Source organism: Phyllostomus hastatus, unplaced genomic scaffold (genome assembly GCF_019186645.2).
Source record: "Phyllostomus hastatus isolate PE091 unplaced genomic scaffold, TTU_PhHast_1.1 phas_contig_147, whole genome shotgun sequence".
Taxonomy (NCBI): domain Eukaryota; kingdom Metazoa; phylum Chordata; class Mammalia; order Chiroptera; family Phyllostomidae; genus Phyllostomus; species Phyllostomus hastatus.
The window spans coordinates 7251704-7276945 of NW_025333603.1; the positions used below are offsets into that span (position 1 = coordinate 7251704).

Below are 25242 nucleotides of genomic sequence, written 5' to 3' on the forward strand. Positions count from 1 at the left end.
ACTATGCCAAGAAGCAACCACCTGAATGCACCTGATCTCAACTATGCCCCTTCCCTACAGCCCCTGGCAACCACCATGTTACTTCCCATCTCTGTGAATTGACTGCTTTAGATACTTTATCTAAGTGGAATCATACAGTATTTGTCTTTTTGTAACTGGACACTTGGGTTGCTTCCATCTTTTGGCTATTGTGAATAATACTTCTATGAACATGGGTGTGCAAGTATGTCTTTGAGATCCTGTTTTCAATTCTTTGGGGTTTGCTGGATCATATGGTAATTCTGCTTTTAATTTTTGAAGAACTTCCATGTTGTTTTCAATTATGGCTGCACATTTTATACTCCACCAACAATGTACAAGGGTTCCAATTTCTCCACAACCTCACCAACACATAATTTTCTGGGGGTTTTTTTGTTTGTTTTTTTTTTTCATAGTGGCCACCTCCTTGTAGCTCAGTACATTCCAGCCATCTGGCTGTTCTGTTTTTCAAACATACTTCACTTATTTCTGCCTTAGGCTTTTGTACTTATTGTTCCCTCTGTTTGTAATGATCTGCTTCTAGAATTTTGTGTGGATGGATCCCCAATATTATTCTAATTTCAAGTCAAGTATCACTTCCTTAGAGAGGACTTAACTGACCTTCATGCATAGTAGGACCCCAGAAGAAAAAAAACCGTGGCGCTCTGTTGGGTTGCAATTAGAGATATCAATATGTATGATTATATGTGTATATTTACTTATTTACACTGATACCTAGAATACTACATATTTATAATATGTATGTTCACACTATATATGTTAATAGCGATAGCTCATCCCAGTCTATCAGGCAGAAGGAATTGCCTCATTTAAAGCTGTATAGGAGAGGGTACAGAGTTTGGAATGTATTTTAGTACAATAGAAAGACATGAGGCCCTGGTTCGGGCAGCTCAGAGGATTGAGCTCGGGCCTGTGAACCAAAGGATTACGGTTTGATTCCCAGTCAGGGCACGTACCTGGGTTGCAGGCATGGTCCCCAGCAGGGGGTGCAAGAGCAAAGCTATTTAGAATGGAAGAACAGATAAAGTGCTTCCCAGATAAGGTCAAGTTAAGGAGTTCATCATCACCAAGCCCTTATTATATAAAATGTTAAAGGAATTTAGCTAAGAAAAAGAAGATGATAAAAAATATGAACAGTAAAATGACAACAAACCCACAACTGTCAACAACTGAACCTAAAACAACAAAAACAAACTTAACAAACAACTAGAACAGGAACAGAATCACAGAAATGGAGATCACATGTGGGGTTGTCAGCAGGGAAGGGAAGGGAGGAGTATATGAGAAAAGGTACAGGGAATAAGAAGTGTAATTGGTAGGTAGAAGATAGACAGGGGGAGGTTAAGAATAGTATAGGAAATGGGGAAGCCAAAGAACTTATATGTACCACCCATGGACGTGAACTAAGGGCAGGCAGGGAAAATGCTGGTGGGAGGAGGTATTCAGGGCTGAGGGGAATAAAGGGGAGAAAAAAATGGGACAACTGTAATAGCATAATAAAATACATTTCTTAAAAAATGAAAGTGCAGTGTTACCCTTCAGATAAGCACACATTGTCTGCCACGCTGTACTGTGCATGCTGAGGGGTTGTGTTATTTCCCTGAGTCGTTGCTCTGCTGCATATGCTGTAGACATGGCTCAGGTCCTGCTCTCTACAGTCAGAAAGTCAGGAATCACGTTCTCCTGATCTCTCATCTCATTTGCGTTTCACTTTGCAAAGGCTTCATTGGTCTTTGACTGCAGATTTGTTGTTTTTCTACCCAGATCACAAGGTGGGACATGAGAGCCCATAGCTCCCCAGTTTATGTTTTCTTTATTCCAACAACTAGTCAGACCAAGGCTAGAATATCTAATTTCTAACCTCAAATTCCTGGGGTAGTTTTAGGATCTTACTAAAATTAGAGATGACTTCTTTCTCTAAGACAGACAGTAAAGCAGAAGTTTAAGAACACCAAGAAACAAAGACTAGTTACTTTTTTTTTCTAACTGCTCTTTAGAGAACTTGAGCTGAAATAGCTTACTTAGATTTAGGGGTAGATATAGAGAGCTGTCCCACCACCCATACACGCACTGTGTAGAAATGACAAAGTGCTTCAAAAGAGAGAGAGTTGTTCTAACCCTTGTTAATGTTTCTCCTGAGACTGAAATGATAGGCCTGGGTAATGCTACTGTCTTATTCGAGACAAGTTTCTCTTCATTTATTGCAATAGGTATGATTTATCTCTTGGGAAGATATGCATCTGTCTTGTTATGAGTAATTTAAACACAGAAGTAACATAATACTTTATTAACTAATCAGTTTTTTTTTCAAGAGAAAGAAAAAAGGGACTAATTATATGGAAAATGTTTTGGAGGAAATAAAAGATTAATTACATGGTGGGTGTCAGAAATTCCTAAGAACCATAAGTAGAAATTTGGCCAAAGGCCTCTCAGATCAGAGAGGAACTCTGATTTATCTAGCTTGAGTCAGATGCCTATGATGTGGCTGCTCCCATTTTATCATAGTGGGGTGAGGGGCCACTCTGAGAAACAGATACAGCACAGGGGAAAGAAAATAATTTTCTGGCCTCTTCAGATTGTTCCAGATTCCCCTAGAGGAGCAAAATTATATTGCTTGTCAGCATAATGACATACTAATATTTGAATGGTAGGTATTTTATGTATTTAAAATTTGGAAAAGCTGAGGGAAGTATCCTTGCCCAGCCATACCCACATTGAAATTAAATTGAAAATGTAAAAAATATAAGAAAATGCTGTGTGTTTTATTAAAAAATATATCTGTGCTGATTTCTTAAAGTATTTCTCCTGTATGTCAAAAGACATTTGCATTATTTTATATTATTTATTATGTCCTTTGATGAGATAGAGTTAAGCTTAATGTTCATATCACTCTAGTTTTTTTTCTGTAATTTTGTTTCTAGAAACAAGAATTGGCAAGGGAAGTAGGGCCACTCTATGGAAAAGCAAAAGAATAGCTATAGACATATTAAGAGATTCAGAAGCTGGTAATTCAGTTTTAACTTTACTGATTTTAGTGTATACAAAGTTTCAAAAGAAAAGTCATTCAATATTATGTTGAAGGTTTGTATTTCAACCTCTGTATTTCTTCCTGAAAATATTTCCTTAATGCTGTCCTCTTTTTGACCATCATAAACTATCATATTCAGTACATTCTTCTAGTGAAATGGTTGACAGGTATGGACATACTTTTTCCATTAGAGGTTCCCTGAGAAGAGGCGTTGAAGAGCTCTCTTTCACTAGAGAATCATCAGTAAACCAGTCATCAGCTGCTTCTATAGTTTGGCTGTAACAAGAATCAGATGGTAATGTTGATGAGCTTAAGGTAACATCACCCCAATTTGTTGCTGAGCCAGTTTCTGAGGGGTCACAAATCACTTTTTTTGTTGCAAGGCAGAATTCATCTTTAGAGTGATCACTTGCTGTAAAAGAAAATTAGATTTACTAAGAATGTTACATATTCATGAACCAAATCTTAGTTATAAGGACAATGCTTCTTTTAGAAAGGTATAATCTTTTTAGGATTGTAATGGACAGAATGATGATATAGTGAAAAATCTGAGTTGCTATCATATATACAATGTTAAACATGTAAATGGAAGTTAGCAATATTTTTATAGTAATCAAGAGTAAAAGAGTCTATTCTAAATAAAAGTAACCTATAAACAGAGGAAGATTCTAAATAGGCTAGAAATCTCGCTTCTGGAATGTCCCTTAAAATCAGAAAAGACAGATAGTTTCTTAACTATTTAAAGCTATATATTGTCCTATTTTAAAAATAAATTTAAAAAAATTCATGCCTCCTTGAGTAGGCAGATTATAAAATGTTTGGTTGATAGTAGAAAGGGCTTATGAGTTGGCTTTATACCAATAAAAATAATAATTAACATTCCTATAGTGTCTTATAATTGACAAGGCAGTTTGGTAGACTTCCACATCTCATTTATCTTCTCAGTAGTTCTTCAAGGTAGTTATTATTTGCACCACTTTACAAAAGAGAAGATTGAGAATTAGAGAAATGACTTACCACAGATCAGACACAAATTGGACCTCAATCTAGATTTTTGTTACTCTAAGTCTCATGTTTCTATTACATTAGTCATGCTGGCAGTTGGTATTAAAAATGTAGTTTTAGGAAAGTTCACATTTATATAATATCCTAATATATCTTTTACTGTATTTTATATATTAACTTTTGATATTAATGTGTAACATTAATTTTTAAAGCTGTTTTAAATACCTTGTTACATTTTACATTCAGTAGCTCTAAAATTATGTAGGAGGATAATGTTTTGAGATACTAAGACATGATATGAACTACCTATAGGGTTACAAAACACTCAGGTCTTTTGATCCTCTGGAATTACTATATGGTAATGACTATCATACCACTGGGTATAAATAGGGGCAAAATTTAAATTTCACATTTTAATTTAAGATTTAACATTGTGAGTTTTGTTTTCTAAAAAGTATATACCCATTCACATACTAATAAGTTAATGTTTCCCTTGAATTTCCATGGTTTTTAAAAATACTTAGATAACATTTAGAATAGTCCCTTGATTTTTATGTTAATTGCTAAGTTGATTACAATTTCTTCTAATAAATTGTTGAGAAAAAGTACCTTTTATATGTGCTGTTTCCTGTTCTCTTTGCTCCTCCTATATAAAAAAAAGTTATTTGTATTTTAAAAATTGAAGTTTTAATATAATTTTTAATGTATTTGACATATATACTTATATAAGAATAATATATTTTAACATAATAGATTTTTGAGGGAATAATGTGTTTTTCCATGATAAGAATTTATTTTTACCAAAACATATTGACAGAAAAGAAAAAGTGTTGAAGTATCACCTGAAAAGAATGTGGACTGGTTCAAGAAAGCCGTCTCCAGATTAGGGAATGAAAGGGTGAAACAGAGTTCAACAGGATTACTTCTCTCTATCCTCACTTAGAGTCACTTGGTTAGAACTAGAGAGGGCTAACAAAATAATTAGAATTCCTAGACTTACTCATTTCATTAACCACCACCACCACCAACAACAAAGTGAATGCTGGCTCAAGGCTTTTATAAAAATGCAACTATTCTTTTGAAGCAAATAAGACATTTGATGAAACAATACATTCCAGATGTGTTGTGAGGAGTGTGGTAGTATAGTAGCTCTCAAACTTTAGGGCATCAGATTCATCTAGTGTGCTTGTTAAAATGATGATTCTTGGGTGTAATATCAGACCTTATTGAAACATATTCTCTGGAAATTTGTACCATAACACATACCACAAGTGGTTCTGATTCAGGTTATCCTTCAACCACTAGAAAAACAATGAGCTAGTTCATGCATAGGGTGTTTGGAATAGAGTGGGTGTAATTGAGGCTGGAGAGAGAACATTGTCTCTTGTGTTCTGGGGAAACATTGTTAATACTCTGTGCTGATCTGTATTGTCCTGTCCCCTGAGGACATACATTAATAGGATAAACACTTTTTTTACAACCAACTTACTTCTTTGTCACTTTCACCTTTTGTTAATACAAATGCCAGTATACACCCACAGTGGCAGACAAAAATAGGAAGAAAGATCTTGGGAGTGAAGGATTCCAGCTCCACACCAGACCCTCAGCCCAGGGTTCCAGTGCCATGAAGATTATATCATCTCCAAAACTTCTGGCTGTAAAAACCAGTGGGGATTGAAGCTGTGGAATATAAAAACTTCTGGAATACCAGGCAGTTCCTCTTAAAGGGCCTGTACACAGACTTTCTCAGACTCACTCCCTCTGAGCTCCAGTATGAGTGCAACAGATTAAGAGGCATCAGAGATGTATAAGGAGGAAATGAATTGTCCAGGATTGGGAGACAGCTGCGGTGGGGACAGTTTCTTCCACACAGAAGCGCTGGCAGTGGCCATTGTTCCTTTCTGAACCCTCCCCCCACAGAGCCAGCAGGAGGACACCATATCTGAGACTACATCAACCTGGCTCACACTGTTTGCCTCACCCTGGTGATTCCCTGAGGCCATGTTCCACCTAACTTTCAAGCCCACCCAGGCTGTTTCCAGTGGCTTTTCCATATGAATGGCTTGTCTTGGCCCATGCTTCAGATTTTCCTAAATTCTCTCAAACCAGCTGCACCTGGCTGCAGCAAGTCCCATACTTCTTGCTATGTTGCCCCAGGTCCAGCACTAGCAGCAGCTAGTGTTGGTATACAGCTTGGCCACTCCTGGGCACTCCCAAGCCTAGTACAAGTAGCAGCTATCTGCAGATTGCTTTGTAGATTATGCTGTGTGACCCCAGACAGAACACAGGCAGTAGCTGACCTTGGATTTGCCAATAGCGATCAAGGTTCAACTACAAGAGGAGGGTGTACTCAGCCCACATGGTGGGTGCACCTTGAGTACCCAGCCTGGGTAAGAGGGGAGGCTATGTCACTGGACCCTAAAGGACATCTACTACATTAGGCCCCTTTTTCAAGCCAGGGAGATGTAGCAGCTCTACCTAATTCATAGAAACAACCACAAGGAGGCTGCCAAAATGAGGAGACAAAAAAACATGGACCAAATAAAAGAACAGAACAAAACTCCAGAAAAAGAACTAAACAAAATGGAGATAAGCAATCTACTAGATACAAAACACTGGTTATAAGGATGCTCAAGGAAATTAGTTAGGACCTCAACAGCATAAAAAGATCCAGTCAGAAATGAAGGATACACTAACTGAAATGAAGAACAATTTATAGGGGAACAACAGTAGAGTGGATGAATTTGAGAATCAGATAAACAATTTGGAACATAAGGAAGAGAAAAGCAACAATCAGAACAGCAAGAAGAAAAGAGAAACCAAAAAAATGAGGATAGTGTAAGGAGACTCTGGGACAACTTCATGTACCAACATTTGCATCCTGAGGGTTCCAGAAAGAGAAAAAGAAACGTAAAAAATTGGAAATCTATTTGAAAAAATTACAGAAAACTTCCCTAACTTGGTGAAGGTAATAGACATACAAATCTATGAAGCACAGAGTTCCAATTAGATAAACCCAAAGAAGCCCACACCAAGACACATTATAATTAAAATGCCAAAGGTTAAAGACAAAGAGAGAATCTTAAAAGCAGCAAGAGAAAAGCAGTTAGTTATAAGAGAGTTCCTATAAAACTGTCAGCTGATTTCTCAAAAGAAACTCCGCACACTAGAAAGGATTGGCAGGAAATATTCAAACTGATGAAAAGCAAGGACATACAACCAAGACTACACTACCCAGCAAAGCTATCATTTAGAATTGAAGGTCAGATAAAGAGCTTCCCAGATAAGAAAAAGCTAAAGGAGTTCATCACCACCAACTCAGTATCATATAAATATTAAAGGGTCTCCTTGAAGAAGAAGAAGAAGAAGAAGAAGAAGAAGAAAACTATGAACAATAAAATAGCAATAAATATGTATCTATTAACAACTGAATCTAAAAAAACAAAATAAACATACAAGCAGAACATAGGTACAGAGAAAGTTTTGATGGTTGCCAGATGGGAGGGGGAGTCAGGGAGATGGGAGAAAAAGATAAAAGGATTAAGGAGTACAAAATAATATAACAAGAAAATAGTGAACCTTTAAAAAAATGGTAAAAGGTAAAACAAGGAAAGAAAGTCAAAGAGCAAAGGAAACTAAAGAGACAAATACAATGTCTATCTTGGATTACCAAGAACATTTGTGTAAAAACTGGTGAAATTCTTCACTCATATGTGGAATCTAATGAACAAACTGAACTAACAAGGAAAATGGAGACAGACTCTCAGATGGAAATCAGTATAACAGCTAGTGGTTGGGGAGCAAAGTGAGGGGATAGAGGGATTAAGTAAAAAAGGAAAAAAGACTCATGGACATGGACAACAGTGTGGTGATTGATGGGGTGAGGAGGGTGTAAGAAGACTAAATGGTAATGGAAAAAAACATGACAAAGATCAAATTTTAAAAAACTGGTGAAATCTAAAGTCTGGAATTCAGTTAATTGTAATGTACCAATGTTGGTTTCTTAGTTTTGACAAATTTACTATGGCAATTTAAGATTTTAACATTGGGATAAACTGTGTGAAAAGTATAATAGAATTTGATATTATCTTTGCAACTTTTCTATAAATCTAAAATTATTCCAAAATAAAAAGTTTACTTAAAAATCATATGCAAAAACATAAACACATAAATTTTCCTATAATAAAAGTTAATAAGATATTCAGGGCCTTTATGAAAGTAATTATAAAGCTTTATTGAAAGGTATTAAAGATGACATGTAAATAGAGAGAAATACCATGTTCATGGATTAGAAACTTAATAATCAGTTTTTCCCACATTGATCTAAAGCTGCACTGCAGTTCTCCTCAAAATTCCAAAATAATTTCAGTAAATGCTACTAGACAGTTGGGCAAACATATGAAAAAAGTTGAAATTGGACTCCTATTTGCACCAAACACAGAAATCAATTGCAGATTGATTAAAGGCTTATATAATCAAAACTATAAAACTCTTAGAAACAATATAGAAGGGTATCTTTATGACTTTGGAATATGGAAGATAATAAATCATAAAAGAAAGGGTTGAGAAATTAGGTTACATTAAAAATAAAGAATTTTTGTTCATCACATCATATCATAAAAATAGTACAAAGGAAGGCCATAACTTGTCTGAAGGCAGAAAACAACATAACTGACAAAGGGTTAGTTATCCAGAATAAATAATTCTTTTAAAGTTTTATAATTAAAAGACAAACTTATAGAAAAAGAGACAAGATTTGAACAAGCATTTTACATAAGAAAAAACCATAATGGCCAATGAACTTTAGAAAGAACAATCACCTCATTTTTTAGCAGGAAAATACAAGTTAAAACTACAGTGAAACATCAAGAGAATGAGAAGACAAGTCACAGTCTGGGTAAAAATGTTTACAAAAGATATATTTGATAAAAGACTTCTTAAAAATATATAAAAACTCCAAACCCTGGCTGGTATAGCTCAGTGGACTGAGCGTGGACTGCGAACCAAAGTGTCACCGGTTTAATTCCCAGTCAGGGCACATGCCTGGGTTGCAGGCCAAGTCCCCACTTGGGGGCACACAAGAGGCAACCACACATTGATGTTTCTTTCCTTCCCTTCCTCTCTCTCTAAATAAAAATAAAAATAAAAAAATCTCAAAAAATATATATAAAAACTCTTAAAACTCAACAACCAGAAAATGTACAACCCAATTAAAAATGAGCAAAAGGACTTCCGGCCCAGATGGAGGCATAGGTAGACACGCTGTGCCTCCTCGCACAACCAAGACAGGGACAACAATTTAGAAACAGAATAACAACCAGAACTGACAGAAAATTGAACTGTATGTAAGTCGGACAACCAAGGAGTTAAAATAGACACTTTTATTCAGACCCATAGGAGGGGCGGAGTTGGGCAGCTGGGTGGAGAGGGGTCTCGCAGCACAAAGAGCCTTGGGACCAGGCGTGTAAGACCACAGCAGCAGACCCTGGGCGCACAAGCCCCAGCTGGCAGACCCTGGCTGAGGCGGGAATTGTGAAGCAAGGAACTGTGTGCAACCCAGGATCCCAGCGCTGGAAAATAGAGCCTCGGGGCACTGATTGAAATCACCTGTGGGGATTGAGGCACAGGGAGAGACTCCCAGCCTCACAGGAGAGGTCCTTGTAAAGTCCCATGGTGTGCACAAGCCCACCCACATGGGAATTGGCACCAGAAAGGCCTAGTTTGCTTGGGGGAAGCGGCAAAAGGGACTGAAGCCCGAGGAGAGTGGAGCAAGTGCCATTGTTCCCTCTTGGACCCTGCCTCCACATACAGCATCGCAACCCAGCAATTGGGTTACCCCACCCTGGTGAACACCTAAGGCTCTGCCCCTCATACATAACAGGTGCGACCAGACCAAAGAAAAAAGAAAAAAAAAAGATGGCTTAAACAGAAGAACAAATGAAAGCCCTAGAACCAATACTTTTTAAGCAACCGAGAGATAGCCAGCCTGTCAGATGCACAGTTCAAGGCACTGGTGATCAGGATGCTCACAGAATTGGTTGATTTTGGTCACAAATTAGATGAAAAAATGAAAGCTACAATAAGTGAAATGAAGAAAAATACACAGGAACCAATAGTGATGGAAAGAAAGCTGGGTCTCACATCAATGGAGTGGACCAGAAGGAAGAGAGAAACATACAATCAGAAAAGAATGAAGAAACAAGAATTCAAAAAAATGAGGAGAGTCTTTGGAACCTCCGGGACATCTTTAAACGTTCCAACATCAGAATTACCGGGGTACCAGAAGGAGAAGAGGAAGAGCAACAAGTGGAAACCTTATTAGAACAAATAATAAAGGAGAACTTCCCCAATCTGGCAAAGGAAATAGACTTCCAGGAAGTCCAGGAAGCTCAGAGAGTGCCAAAGAGGTTGGACCCAAGGAGGAACACACCAAGGCACATCATCATTACATTACCCAAGATTAAAATGAAGGAGAGAATCCTAGAAGCAGCAAGAGATAAGGAGATAGTAACCTACAAAGGAGTTCCCATCAGAATGTCAGCTGATTTCTCAAAAGAGACCTTACAGGCAAGAAGGGGCTGGAAGGAAGTATTCCAAGTCATGAAAGGCAAGGACCTACATCCAAAATTGCTGTATCCAGCAAAACTTTCATTTAGAATGGAAGGGCAGATAAAGTGCTTCTCAGTTAAGGTCAAGTTAAAGGAGTTCATCATCACCAAGCCCTTATTATATGAAATGTTAAAGGGACTTATCTAAGAAAAAGAAAATAAAAAACATGCATAGTAAAACGACAGCAAACTCACAATTATTAACAACCACACCTAAAACAAAAACAAACTAAGCAAACAACTAGAACAGGAACAGAACCACAGAAATGGAGAACACATGGATGGTTAACAACAGGGGAATGTGAGGAGGAGAGAGGGGTAAAAGGTATGGAAAATAAGTAACATAGATGGTAGGTAGAAAATAGACAGGGGGAGGACAAGAATAGTATGGGAAATGTAGAAGCTAAAGAACTTATGACATATGGACATGAACTACAGAGGGGGAGAGTGTGCAGGGCGGAGGGGGATGGATGGGGTAATGGGATAGCTGTAATAGCATAATCAATAAAATACTTTTTAAAAAAATGAGCAAAAGATTTAAACAGACACTTCACCAAAGAAGACATACAGACAGCAAATAAACATATAAAAAGATGTTCAACATCATATGTCATTAGGGAAATGCAAATTAAAACAACAAAGTACACTATATATCTATTATAATGGTGAAAATCCAAAATGCTGACCAGCAAATGCTCGTGAAGATGTGAAACAGGAACTGTCATTCATTGCTAGTGTGAATGCAAAATGGTACAGCCAATTTGGCAGACATTTTGGCAGTTTCTTACAAAACTAAACACCTCTTATCATTCTATCCAGCAACTATGATAGTTGGTATTTTACCCAAATGAGTTGAAAACATATGTGTACACAAAAATCTGCACATGAATGTTTATAGCAGATTTATTCATCATTGCCAAAACTTGGAAGCAACCAAGATGTACTTCAGCAAGGGAGTAGATAAGCAACCTGTGGTCATATGATGGAATATTATTCAGCGCAAAAAAAGTGCTATCAAGCCTTGACAAGTCAGAGAGAACCTTAAATGCATATTACTAAGTGAAAGAAGCCAATCTGAAAGGGCTATATATTATATGATTCCAACTATATGGCATTCAGAAAAAGGTAAAACTAAGGAAATAGTGAAATGATCAGTTTTTGCCAGGAATTAGAAGGGAGGAAGGAGTGAACAGACAAAAAACAACAAGATTTTTAGGGTAGTGAAACTCTTCTGTATGATACTTTAATGGGGGAATCTCTCCTCCTCCCTTCCTTTATCCTCCCATCTTCTCTCTCTCTCTCTCTGTCTCCCCACCCCGTCTATGGTTTTGACAATATACAGGGTCTGGCAGAAGTAAGGCTTGCTTGAGTGTGGTTGGTAGGGTAATAATATGGGTGTAATAATTTATAGTTTTAATTTGAACATTTCACTTAAAATGCCATGTGGTGTGCTTGAGTGTGATATTATGCTACAGAATTACATGCTTGTGATTTTGCAATAAAAGATGTTGTAATAAAAAGGGGGGTTATTTGTGCTGGACCCAGTATATCATATATAATATATATCATATGTGATATATAAACATATTTTTCCCAAAACTCATAGCATGTATAACATGAGAGTGAATTCTAATGTAGACTATTGACTTTGGGTGATAGGATGTGTCCATACAAGTTCAAAGATCATAAAAAAGGTGCCTCTCTGGATGTTGATAATGGGGGAGGGTGTGGGGCAAGGGATAATGGGAACTCTACTTTCTGCTCAGATTTGCTGTGAACCAAAAATCGCTCAAAAAATAAATTCTATTAAGAAAACACTATAGTGAGATACTACCACAGCCATCAGATTGTCAAAAAATTAGGAGCCTAAAAATATCAATACTGTTTTGAAGATGCAGAGCATCCTAGCACCTATTCATGCCTTAGGGGAATGGGTGTTGATAGGGCTACCTTGGGAAACAGTTTGGAGTTATCTAATGACATTGAACTTGCACATTCCCATAAGTCAGCAGTTCTACCTTTAGATACGTTCCCCACTGACATTTCCTAAAAACAAGGAAACAACTAAAAACAACCCAGCCCTGGTTGGTGTGTCTCAGTGGACTGAACACCGGCCTGCACACTGAAAGGTCACTGGTTCACTTTCCTGTCAGGGCTCTGCCTGGGTTGCAGGTTAGGTCCCCAGTTGGGGGTGTGCCAGAGGCAATTAATCAATGTTTCTCTCCCTCTCTTCCTCCCTCACTTCCCTTGTCTCTGAAAATAAATAAATAAAATCTTTATTTAAAAAGCCCAACATCCATAACATAAATATTGATATATTTAAACAATGGAATACCATATAAAAGTAAAAATAATGAACTATGGGTATACAGACCAACCGGGATGAGCCTCAGAAATGTAATACTGAATAAAAAGGGAAACGTATATTTTACAAGGGGCCCCAAAACATAAAATTTAATAATACATTGTTTAAGGACCTATAATATTTGTGGTAAAATAATGAAAAACAAGGAAATAGTTTATTGCAATTGCAGGATAGTGGGTCCTTCAGTGAAGTGGGGGGAGTGTGGGATGTCTTAAGAGATAAAGACTCAGGACTCAAAGGTATTGGTAATATTCTATTTCTTATTCTGAGTGGTGGGTATAAAAATTCCATTTATTATTCTTTAAACTGCATGTGTATTCTTTTTGTGTGGGTTGCATTATACAATAAAAGCTCTTTCAGAAACTAAGCTAGAGTTCTACATTAATTTAAACCATATTTTAAAAATAATTTTCATCCTCCTGTTCATCTGTTGTAGTAAGAAAGAAAGAGGCCAATACAGAGAAAGGGGCAGAAATTGGGGTGAGAAAAAGAGGGACCATATGAGAGTCCTGTATATTCTGAAACTGATTGTGGCTGAGGTCAACAATGTATTATTCTTTTATATTATGTTTTCATACTATGTTTTATCTTTTCTTCTGAATTAGGTTCTTTTCACTGACTATCAAGAGTCCTGAAGAATGATTTGTGTTTACCTGTACATTATTTATCTCTCCCACTAGACTATAAATCTCATAAGAGCAAATTTCCAGTTGCCTAGAACAGTGCCTGGCACATAAGCATTTCTTCATATGTGATGAATAAATAATAAACAACCTAATTAAAATTTAGTGCTCCTGTACATGTACTTCTTCCATAATAGCATTCATGATATTTTTGTATTTATATTTTTGCATGTATCTTATATTGGGTATGAAGACACCATTGTATCAATGGTACCTAGCAAAATTCCTAGCATGTGATGGGTATCATTAATTCAGTTAGTATTAAATGCATACATAGAAACAATTATTTCTCTGCAATGCTATCTCTGTTTCAAACTATCTTTCATTTGAAAGTCAGAGTTTTCCTTAATTATCTTTAGAATTGATTTGATCATTAAACCTGTCTGCTTGAAGCCCTCCAGGAATAGCAGTATATTTGTGTGGAGCTCACTACATGGCTAGGTACTATTCTGAGTGCTTTTTATATGCTAATTTATTTAATTCCCATAACAATTTCATGGAGATGGAATCATTCTCATTTTACAAATGAAGAAATCGAGACACTGACAAGTTAAGTAACTTGCCTAAAATTACACAGCTAGTAGTGATAGAGCAAGGATTTTAACCTCTTTAATCTATGTTCTTGATCATAATCCTACAATGCTGCCAGTGGATCTGTAGAGTTTATGGGGTGAAATCCAAAGTCCTTAAACTGCAAATGAGGCTCCTTATAATGTCACCTCCAGGATCTTTTCCCACCACTGGCTTTTTATAAATCAGGTATCCAACTTCTCCAAGGAGGGCATACAGAGGGTCCAGAGACTCACGAAAAGATGCTCAGCATCACTAGCCATTAGAGAGATGCAAATTAAAACCACAGTGAGTGGTTTTAATCCAGTGGCTGACTGGTGCAGCCACTGTGGAAAACAGTATGGAATTTCCTCAGAAAACTAAAAATGGAACTGCCTTTTGGTCCAGCAATTCCGCTTCTGTGATTATACCTAAGAGCCCTGAAACATCAATCCAAAAGAACCTATGCACTCCAATGTTTATAGCAGCACAATTTACAATAGCCAAGTGCTGGAAGCAACCTAAGTGCCCATCAGCAAATGAATGGATCAAAAAACTATGGTACATTTACACAATGGAATTCTACACAGCAGAGAGAAAGAAGGAGCTTATACCATTTGTGACAGCATGGATGGAACTGGAGAGCATTATGCTAAGTGAAATAAGCCAGGCAGTGAGGGACAAATACCATATGATCTTGCCTTTAACTGGAACACAATCAACAAAAGAAAAAAGCAAACAAAATATAACCAGAGTCATTGAAATTAAGAACAATCTAACAATAGCCAGAGGGGAGGGGAGAGGGGACAGTGGGAAGAAAGGTTTTCAGAAACTGTGATAAAGGACATGCGGACAAAACCAAGGGGGAAGGTGGAAGTGAGGGAGGTGGGTTTGGAGGGGGTGGGGGGGAAGGGGTGGGGAGAAAATACCGACAACTGTAATTGAACAATAAAATAATTTAAATTAAAAAATTCAGCATCTTTAAACAAACAAACAAACAAACAAACAAACAAACAAACAAACAAACAAACAAATCTGGTGTCCAACCTGCAGCCCATGGGTGGCATGTGGCCCAGGATGGCTATAAATGTGGCCCAACACAAAATTGTACATTTACTTAAAACCTTTTTTTTTTGCTCATCAGTTTTCATTAGTGTTTGTATGTTTAATGTGTAGCCCAAGACAACTCTTCTTCCAGTGTAGCCCTGAGGTGCCAAAAGGTTGGGAATCCCTGCACATTATAATGTTATTCTGAGCATGTTATTTCTTTCATAGCTGCAAGCTTTTGAACATATTGTTCTTCGTTTTCTCTCCTGGCCAACTTCTATTCATTTTTCAAAACCCAGCTAAAAATGTCTTCTCTGTGCAGCCTTTCTTAATTTATACTTCGGTGTCTACATTTCTTTAGTTTTGTGGCTCTTATCACATTATAATTTTTAGTTTGTATGTTTTTCTTTTCTACTCACTTTGGGATCATCTAGGCCTGGACTCATGTCTTAATTTGTTTATGTAGACTCAGTGCCAAAACTAGTATTGCCATATTTAAGGCACTCAAAAAATGTTTGTTAAATGAACGAATAAACACTGAGTTCAATTTGAGTTCAATATTCAAGATGTAAAATGAAACTTTGACATATTATCATTTTGTTGCTATTTCAATATTAATGTTATAAAACCACTAAACTGTTTGTTTTGTTTAACTATATCATACTTTTAAGTTTCTACTGGTCTCACCCTTACTTAGCAGTGTTTTGACACGTAACACAGAGTTAATTAGGTTTCTGCCTTTCACACTTGCACTAGCTAGCACCTTGAATGTAGGGTTCATATCTTACTACCCTCAATGGGGAATGGAACAGAGCTTGGGATATAATGAAGGCTTAATAAAGCCTTTATTTTTATTAGTTGGTTCCAGTAGATTATATGCTTATCTGAGTATCCTCTTATCTCTGAATCTCTTCCCTCAGATAGGCCTGGCAATTTGGTTTTGTTTTTCTTAGCCATTTATCCTCGCCATAATAATATGGAGAATATAGGTTCTCAGGCTAGAGATTTAGTGAAGCAACTATAGGAGACATTTTCATTTATTTTTTCAGTGTCCTATAATATAAACCATAACTAGTTTAGGTAATTTAAATTTAGCTCATGTTATTGTCCCTCAGCTTAAAAAATAACAGTAGATAAAATTGAAAGACAACAATGCTAATGACATGGTATCAAAAAAATTATTTGAAAAAATTTCACTGTACCTCTAATTGAAATGTTCCTGTATGAAAATTTCGAGAAATAAAAACACATTGAGAATGAGATTTACTCTTTGCCTCTGATGCTCTTTGGCTGCATCTCTCATCAGTTGCTTTGAATTCAGAATTTTGAAATATTTCTCTGAAAAATATTTTATAGAGATTATTAAAATGAATTATTTTATTTATAATAGGTATATATAAGGATATAAAACATAGAATAAATATTACTACATAGTTATTTTTTAAAAAAAATTTTGTTATACTTTTTTCTACTGCTATTTAAACCCTTTATATTCCTTTCCCCCAGCAATTCACCACACTGTTGTCCATGTCCATGAATCCTTTTTCCTTTTTGCTCAATCCCTCCACCCATATTTATTTTTAAAAGCACAAATAAACTTATATATTGCCATCTCATATATTACAGATTTCATTATACCTATTTTATTCATAGAATGTAAATTAAGCTACTTCTTATTCAGGGTTAATATTTACAGTTTTAAGATCAACCATGAATTTTTAAATCTTTTAAAAAATGTTTAAATTACAGTTTATATTCAATATTACTCTGTATTGGTCTCAGATGTGCAGCATAGTGGTTAGAAAATCATGTACTTTACAGAGTGGTTTCCCCAATATTTCCAGTGTCCACCTACATAGTTATTACAGTATTATTGGCCCCATAAATAGTCATTACAATATTGTTGACTATATTATTGACTATATTGACTATATTATTGATTATATGCTGTAATTTATATCTCTGTGACTGTTCTATAACTACCAATTTGTATTTCTTCATCCCTTCACTTTTTCTCACGCAGCCCCCCATCCTTCCTCCCCTCTGTCAACCTTCAGTCTGTCCTCTGAGTCTGTTTCTATTTTGTTTTTTATTTTGTCTTTAGATTCCATGTATAAGTGAAGTCATGTGTAACCATGAATTTTTAATTTTTTTCTGGTTGTGAGATAATTAATTGACTCTAATGTTAAGTAGTTTCTTCATAAAATTGCCCTTAATGGCAGAGGAAATTAAGTGAAATAAAATTCAATGATCAATTTTATGTTTAATCATATCTTTGATAAAGTTAAGTGGCAGGAAACTGAACTGAAATTAATGATTTACAAAAGAAGAGTATCTGTGATATTTACCAATGCAACCACAGGTAATTTTGAGAGAAAGAATTTAAAATAATGAAGCAGCAAGTAAAACCTCAGATGATCAAAGATAGTTATGTATCAGGGAATGTAGTTTCTAATAGTTATTCTCAACTTAATGACTTAAATAATAATGTTAACTGCCATTTCTTCTTCCAGAGATACTAGAGAATTTCCAAATTAATTAAAGAGTCTATATTGTGTTACTTAATGAGGTATTAACAATTAGGGTTCATTCATTCATGGAATTCAATTTACTTAATGAATATTTTTTGAGTACTTACTATGTGTCAGGCATTGTGCCAGGCATTGTATATATAGTGGCAAAAGAAAAGAAAGACAGTCACTACCCTCATAGAACTGCCATTGCTCTCATGGAGCTTAAGAACTAGTAAGGAAGACAGACAATAAAATAATCACAAGAAAATGAAAAATCACAAGTTTGGAAAGTGTTATCAAGGAAAGCTACTCGGTACTATGCAAGTACAATATAACAAAGGGAATTAATGTGGTTAGAGTTCAGGGAAAACTTTTCCGAGGAACGGATGATTGAATTGAACATCTGAAGAAAAAGTAGTTGTTAATAGATAGAGTGTGATGGAGAAGGAGAGATGTGGGAGTAAGAATATCCCAGTCAGAGAGAAACTCAAGTCCAAACATCTAGTGGCCAGATTAGAACAAGTGTAGCTGAAACACAGAAAGTAAGAGGGAAAGTGGTAGATGAAATCAGGGAATATGCATGGGAAGACCATGTAGGGACTTAAAAGTCATGTGGTTTTGTCTTTATCCTAAAAACAATGGGAAGTCTTTTATAATATAGTAGGGATAGGGTACAAGAATGGGGTCTCTTGATCAGATTTGTATTTGGACAATGTCTGGCTTAAGTGTGCAGAAGAGATTAGGGTCCAAGGGTGACAGTGAGGGTAGGGGGTCAGTTCGAACTCCTATTGCAGTAGTCTATGTGGGAGATGATAACTTGGATAAAGTGGTGGCAGTGGTAGTGGAGACAAATGGATAGATTTGAGCAATTTATGAGGTAGACTAAGTAGAACTTGATAATGGTTCAAGTTTAGTGTGGATGGGAAAGAGTAAGGGGGATATCAAGTATGTCATCCATCTTTAGAGGAAGAAAAAAAACCCTTCCTTGACCCCATATTCTCCTCCAGCTACTGCCCCATTTATCAACTCCCCTACACACACACACACACACACACACACACACACACACACACACAGTGCTTCTTAAAAGAGATGTCTATACTTGTCTCAATTTTCTCACCTCTTTTGTTTTACTCAAAGGTAAGCTTCTGAACTTATCACTCCACCAAAATTCTTTAAAAAAAAAATTAATTGCGTCCTGACTTGGGATCAAACCTGCAACCTTGGTGTATTGGGACCATGCTTTAAGCAACTTTAGCTAACCAACCAGGATTCCACCAAAATTCTTTAAGGTCACCAATAACTTTCAACTTGCCAAATCCAAAAATTACTTCTCTAGCCTCACTTTTCTCAAATTCTTAAGCACCTTGAATATAACTGGTTGTTGCCTTCTTCCTGAAACATTTTCATAATGTCATAATTCTTATTTCCTTGACATGTTTCCCGGGTATTATTGATTCTTCTTACTCTTTTTTATATTTCTAAGTGTTGCTGAGCTAAAGGGCACACACAGTCCTAGCTTCTTCTCTTTCAAAAATCACTCCCTCTTCAATCTGACTTCTTTCCTGAAATTCATACATGCCATATCTGACTGTCTATTTGAAATGTCTACTTGGATGTCTGATAGGTCGTGAAAAGTACATCCAAAACACAACTCCTAGTTCATCACCACTTCCTCAGCTTGCTCTCTCCTGTAATCATCTCCTCATCTTAGTGAGGAGATGGCATGAACAAGTAAATGGCATGAACAACTACTCAGTTGCTCATGATACATGTGTAGGTGTTGGCATTAATTTGGCCATTTCACTTATCTTTCCTTACCTCATCCATCAATGAGCCCTGCTAACTTTACCTACATGCCAAATCCAACCCCTTATTTTCATCTCCTCTACTTCCATATTAGTCCAAGACACTATTACCTCTCACCTGGACTATGCAAAGCTTCCTAACTTGTCTCTCTGCGTTCACTCTTGCTCCATTAAAATTCAGGCTTCACAGACAAGAGAAATCTTTTAAAAATATAAATCAAAACTTTCATGCATTGCCAGTTGGAATGTATACCTACTTTGGAAAACTGAGAGTTTCTTATAAAGCTAATCATACAATCCACCAATTTTATTCTTAGGTATTTACCCAACAGAAGTAAAAGCACGTGAACAAAAATATTTATACAATAATGTTCACAGCATCCCTATTGCCAAAAGCTAAAAACTTGAAATGACCCAAATGTCCACTAACAAAAGAATGAATAAATAAAATCAGGCATATTCATACAATGGGATACTAGTCATCAATAAAAGAATTAATTGCAGATAAATACAACATAAACAAGCATCAAAATATGATAAGTGAAAAAAGCAGACATAAAGTCCATATGATTCCATTTACATGAAGTTCAAGAACAGGCAAAATTACTCAATGATGATAAAAGTAAGAGTAATGATTGCCTCCAGGTAGGAGGTGGGGAGTAGTGCCTAGGAAGAAGCATGAGGGAACTCTACAGGTTGATGGAAAAGTTCTAGAACTTGACTGGAATTGTGGTTACATGGGAATGTGTTTGTTGAAATTCATCATAATACCTTTAAAATCTATGCACTTTTTTGTTTGTGAATTTTATCTCAAATTTTAAGAAGTGTTATAAAAATTAATTTACCCACAGGTGACATTATTATCCTTCAAAAGGGGACAATATTACTGTTATCTCATGGGCCTATTATGAAGTCTAAATGAGATAACATATAAAGCACTTAGAACACGTCTAGCACTGTAGTAAGCACTCAATGTTAGCTATTAAGATGATGGTGATGTGTCATTCCCCTTAAATCTTGATAGCACAAACAATAAAATCAAAACTCCATTTTCTAGCCCAGCAATTTTCAACTGGTATGCCACAACACACAGATGTGCCACAGGAATTTTTAAAACATGTAATACTTGACTAGTTAGGGTCACTGACCTCTTTTTCCTTAGAAGAAAAATGGCAATCGCCAACACAATAACTGTGCAATGTGAATGAATCAAAATTATACCTATTTTTGTCTGATTGGCAAAAAATGTATTTTTTCATGTGCCACTAAGAATTTTAAGAATTACTTAAGAATCCATTACTAAGAATTTTAGTAATTAGTTTATATGTGCCATGAGAAAAAAAAAGGTTGAAAATTGCTCTTGTAGCCTACAAATTCCCATGTAATCTGGCCCCTATCTACCCATTCAATTTCATCATTTTCCTCTTGGTACAGTCTATTTACTCTGGCCTTTCTCTTTACTGAACAATACTAGTATTATTCCCACTTGGGGTCTTTGAAATTGCTGTTTCTTCAGTTTCCAAAGCTCTTCCACAAGGTCTTCACATGTCTGTCTCCTTTTCACTCAGCTCTCAGATTAAATACTGCCCACCCAAAAAGACATTCCCTGACCACTTTATTTGCTCATTATCTGTCTCCTCCCAGTGTCACTGCAAGTTTATGAGACAGAAAATTTGTCTGACTTGTTCACAGAACAAATGCAGGCACCCAATAAATATTTGTTGAAAGACTGAATGAATTAATAATTTCTAGTCTAATTCATACAAATAGATAGTAGGTATTCATTTGCTGAGATAGGAAACACTGGAAAGTGTGGGAAGATCATGTTACACTTTATATTTTTTAAACATCAAAGAAAATACTAAACTGATTAAATATTAAAAAATCCAAATTTTACAGAGGATCCGAGATGGCTGTGGAGTAGGTGGATGTTACACTTATCTTCTCCCAGTACCAAACTGTAATTACAATTACAAAATAGAACATTCAATCTGAATATCCAAGTGATGACTTGTTGAAAAGTCTTATAAGCAAGGATTTACAGAAGAAGTCACTCTGAGACTGGTAGGAAGGTGGGGGGAGACATGAAAAGGGCTGAATTCATGTCCATGGGCAGAGAGATACCTCAGCTGCAAAGGTTCCCCTTGAGAAGTGTGGAGTTTCAACTCCAAGCTGGACTCCCCAGTGCAGAGCACCAGAGCCAGGAAGAGGCACCCACTTAACATTTGGCTGTAAAAATCATGGAGGATTCTACTCTTCAGGGAGAGACAGTTCTGCTAGAGACACAGGTGACCCCTTAAAGGGCTAATGCACAAAATCTCATTTACAGCCACTCACTTTGGCTCTGGAAAAGGGAGGGTGGAGCAGACTGGAATCATGTGAAGAGAGACTGGGGTTTGTGGCTCTGAAGAGAGAGCTGAGGGGACAGCTTCCAGGCTCACTGAGCTGAGTTCTTCTCCCACACTGCAGACGACATCCTGCTTGAGTGGAGCACCCCCACTCCATATGGCATCAGCCTGGGGGAATGCAATAGCCCCACCCTATAGACTGCCTGTTGACCCACCCTATAGAGTCCTGCTGAGGAGTCAGCTGCCTGGGCTGGGATGTAGAGGTCTAGGCAGACTCAGAGGGTATTAGTGACTGAGTTGTGTGGATTTGGGGCAGAGGCCATTATCCCCACTATCCCATGAACACTGGTGCCTGCCCCTCATGGGAGGCCTGCTAGCCCCACTCTCTAGGCCCCAGGTGGCTCCACCCTCCCAATTCCTGGTGGTTCCACCCCAACAAGGTGTGGTCAGAATCAGGGCAGACTGAGTTATGTGCTTAGGGTCTGGGGACCACTCCCCCCTCCCCCAAGCCTGACTGGCACCTCCCCCTCATGGCCCCATCCTCCTGAATCCTGACTCTGAATCAGACTCTGGGCAGAATCTGGGACAAACTGAGTAGTGTGGCTCTAGGACAGGGAACATTTTCCCCCTCACATTCCTGAATGGTGTAGAGCCCTCTCTGTACAAGGCCAAATCATGTTCTGTTTAGGCCTGATAAATTCTGCTGACCTCACACTGACAACCCCGAGACCTCGCCCTGCCACAATGGTATGCAAGCAGTAGGCCCATAGCAGCTAGACTTGATATACCCTGGGATATTTGCTGAATGGCCTCAGACATTGCACTGACACCAAGTTTAAACCTGTATTGGTCTGATAAACACCATGTGCCCCAACCTGGTGGCTCACTGAGAACCTACATCATGCAATATAAGTACTACCAAAGGCTCTTTCAGTGACTAAGCCTAATAGGCAGCTGGCAGGTAGAGGCAGTCAAAGGCAGGTGGAGGCAGATCTTAAGGTGCCTTGGGAATTTTGCACACCTGCTCCTAGGCCCAATGCTGGTAAAAACCAACCTTGGAGCACAGTTGGTCCTTTCCAATGCACACCCAGGCCCAGCATAGGCAGCCACAAACTGTGAATCACTTTGTAGTTCCAACCAGGTTTCCCAGGGCCAGTCACAGGTAGTGACTGACATTGGTCTGCATTAGAGTCTTTCCCAAGAGACCACAGAACCAACACACAAAAAGTCCAGCTTCAGACAATATTAGGGCATGCTTCAATTAGCTTCTTAGGTGGCATATGCGAAGGGAGATCTCAGAAGGTATCAGACTCTGCTGAGATTAATTTCACTTTGTATGGTCAGCACCTGCACAGCATATCCTACATTGTGGTTGTGGTTGATTCTCACAGAAAGCAAGCCTGAGGGTCGACCCCATGTACGAATGGGCCAATAGCAATTAAGAATCAATTACAATAGGGTGGTCCAATAACCCACACAAGGGACATTCTTAGAGCCCCCAGCTCAGGTGATCAAGGAGACTGAGCTACTGGGTCCCACAGGACATCTATTATACAAGGCCACCCTACCAAGACTGGAAGTCATAGTAGATTTACCTAATACATGGAAACAGACATAAAAGGCACCATTTGGGGAGACAAGATATGTGCCCCACAATGGTATACAGGGAGAGACTGAAGTATATGGCATCGGGGAGAACAGAGGCCATTATCCCTTTGCTGAGCCCTCCCCCAGTAGGCTGGTGCCATACTGAGCCTCCATCAACCTGGCTAGCATTGTGTGACCCACCTTGGAGATCCACAGAGGCTCCACCCCTCTCAATTTATAAGCCTACCCAAGCTGCTTTTCCATAAGAACAGCTGGTCTTACCTCCTAAATCCTATCAAACAAGCAATAGCTGGCTGTAGTGAGCCCTAATGGCAGCCAGATTAAAGGCACAGCTTGGCTTCACCTGGGAATCTCCAAGCCCAGGTGAGAATAGCAGCCATCTAGATTGCTTTACAGCTCAGACAGGGCAAACCTGGCCAAAACACAGGTGGGAGCTGACCATGGCCTGTACCACCCAGGAAACCCCAGGACCAACACACCCAGTGGACAGCTACAGAACATGTTGGAGCACCTCCACCCTGCGCCTGCACAGCTGATCCTCCACAGAAGGTGGAAGTTGGTGGTCAGTGGTCACAGCCAGTCCTTGTAGATGACTGGCCGGTGTAAATCCCTCCCATTGATCTGCCAACAGCAATCAAGGCTCAACTATAAGAGTGTATACTCAGCCCACACAAAGGGCACACCTTGAGTACCCAATTTGGGTGATAGGGGAGGCTGTGCCACTGGACCCTAAAGGACACCTACTACATTAGGCCACACTACAAAGAAATGGAATCAAAGCAGCTCTCTGTAATACATGGAAACAAACACAGGGAGGCTGCCAAAACAAAGAGACAAAGAAACATGGCCCATATGAAAGAACAGATCAAAACTCCAGAAAAAGAGCTAAATGAAATGGAGATAAGCAATTTATCAGATGCAGAGTTCAAAACACTGTTTATAAGGATGCTCAAGGAACTTAGTAGGACCTCAGTAGCATAAAAAAGACCCAGTCTGAAACAAAGGATACACTAATTGAAATAAAGAACAATTTACAGGGAAACAACAATAGAATGGATGAAGGTGAGAATCAAATCAATGATTTGGAACATAAGGAAGAAAAACACAACCAATCAGATCAACAATAAGAAAAAAATAATCCAAAAAAAAATGAGGATAGTATAAACAGCCTGTGGGACAACTTTAAGAGGTTCAACATTCACCTCCTAGGGCTGTCAGAAGAAGAAGAGAAAGAGCAAGAAATTGAAAATCTATCTGAAAAAATTGTGAAAGAAAACTTCCCTAATTTGGTGAAGGAAATAGACATGGAAGTCCAGAAAGTGCAGAGTCCAAATTATGATGGATGCAAAGAGGCCCACTCCAACATCATAATTAAAAGGCCAAAGTTTAAAGATAAAGAGAGAGACTTTTAAAAGCAAAAGAAAAGAAATTAGTTACCAGAAGGTTGCCAGATGGAAGTGGGGAGAGGGAGAATGGGTGAAGAGATGAAGGATTAAGAAGTATAAATAGGTAGTTACAGAATAGCTATGGGGATGTAAAGTATAATATAAATAATAGAATAGACAAAGAACTTATATGCATGACCCATGGACATGAACAATGGTGTGTGGATTGCCTGAGGGAGTAGGGGTACTGTGTGGA

General features: G+C 37.8%; 1 protein-coding gene across 1 annotated transcript in view; it reads right to left on the reverse strand.

Moving 5' to 3' along the window:
* Positions 1 to 3186: 3186 nt before the first annotated feature.
* The window catches only part of CUNH1orf185 (chromosome unknown C1orf185 homolog), a 34590-nt gene continuing 12534 nt past the window's right edge, over positions 3187 to 25242 (reverse strand). The window contains exons 3-5 of the mRNA XM_045858125.1: positions 16527 to 16662; positions 4682 to 4718; positions 3187 to 3479 (exon numbers count right to left, since the gene is read on the reverse strand). Of these exons, the coding sequence (XP_045714081.1) occupies positions 3187 to 3479; positions 4682 to 4718; positions 16527 to 16662 (466 nt within the window). The remainder of the gene's footprint in view (positions 3480 to 4681; positions 4719 to 16526; positions 16663 to 25242) is intronic.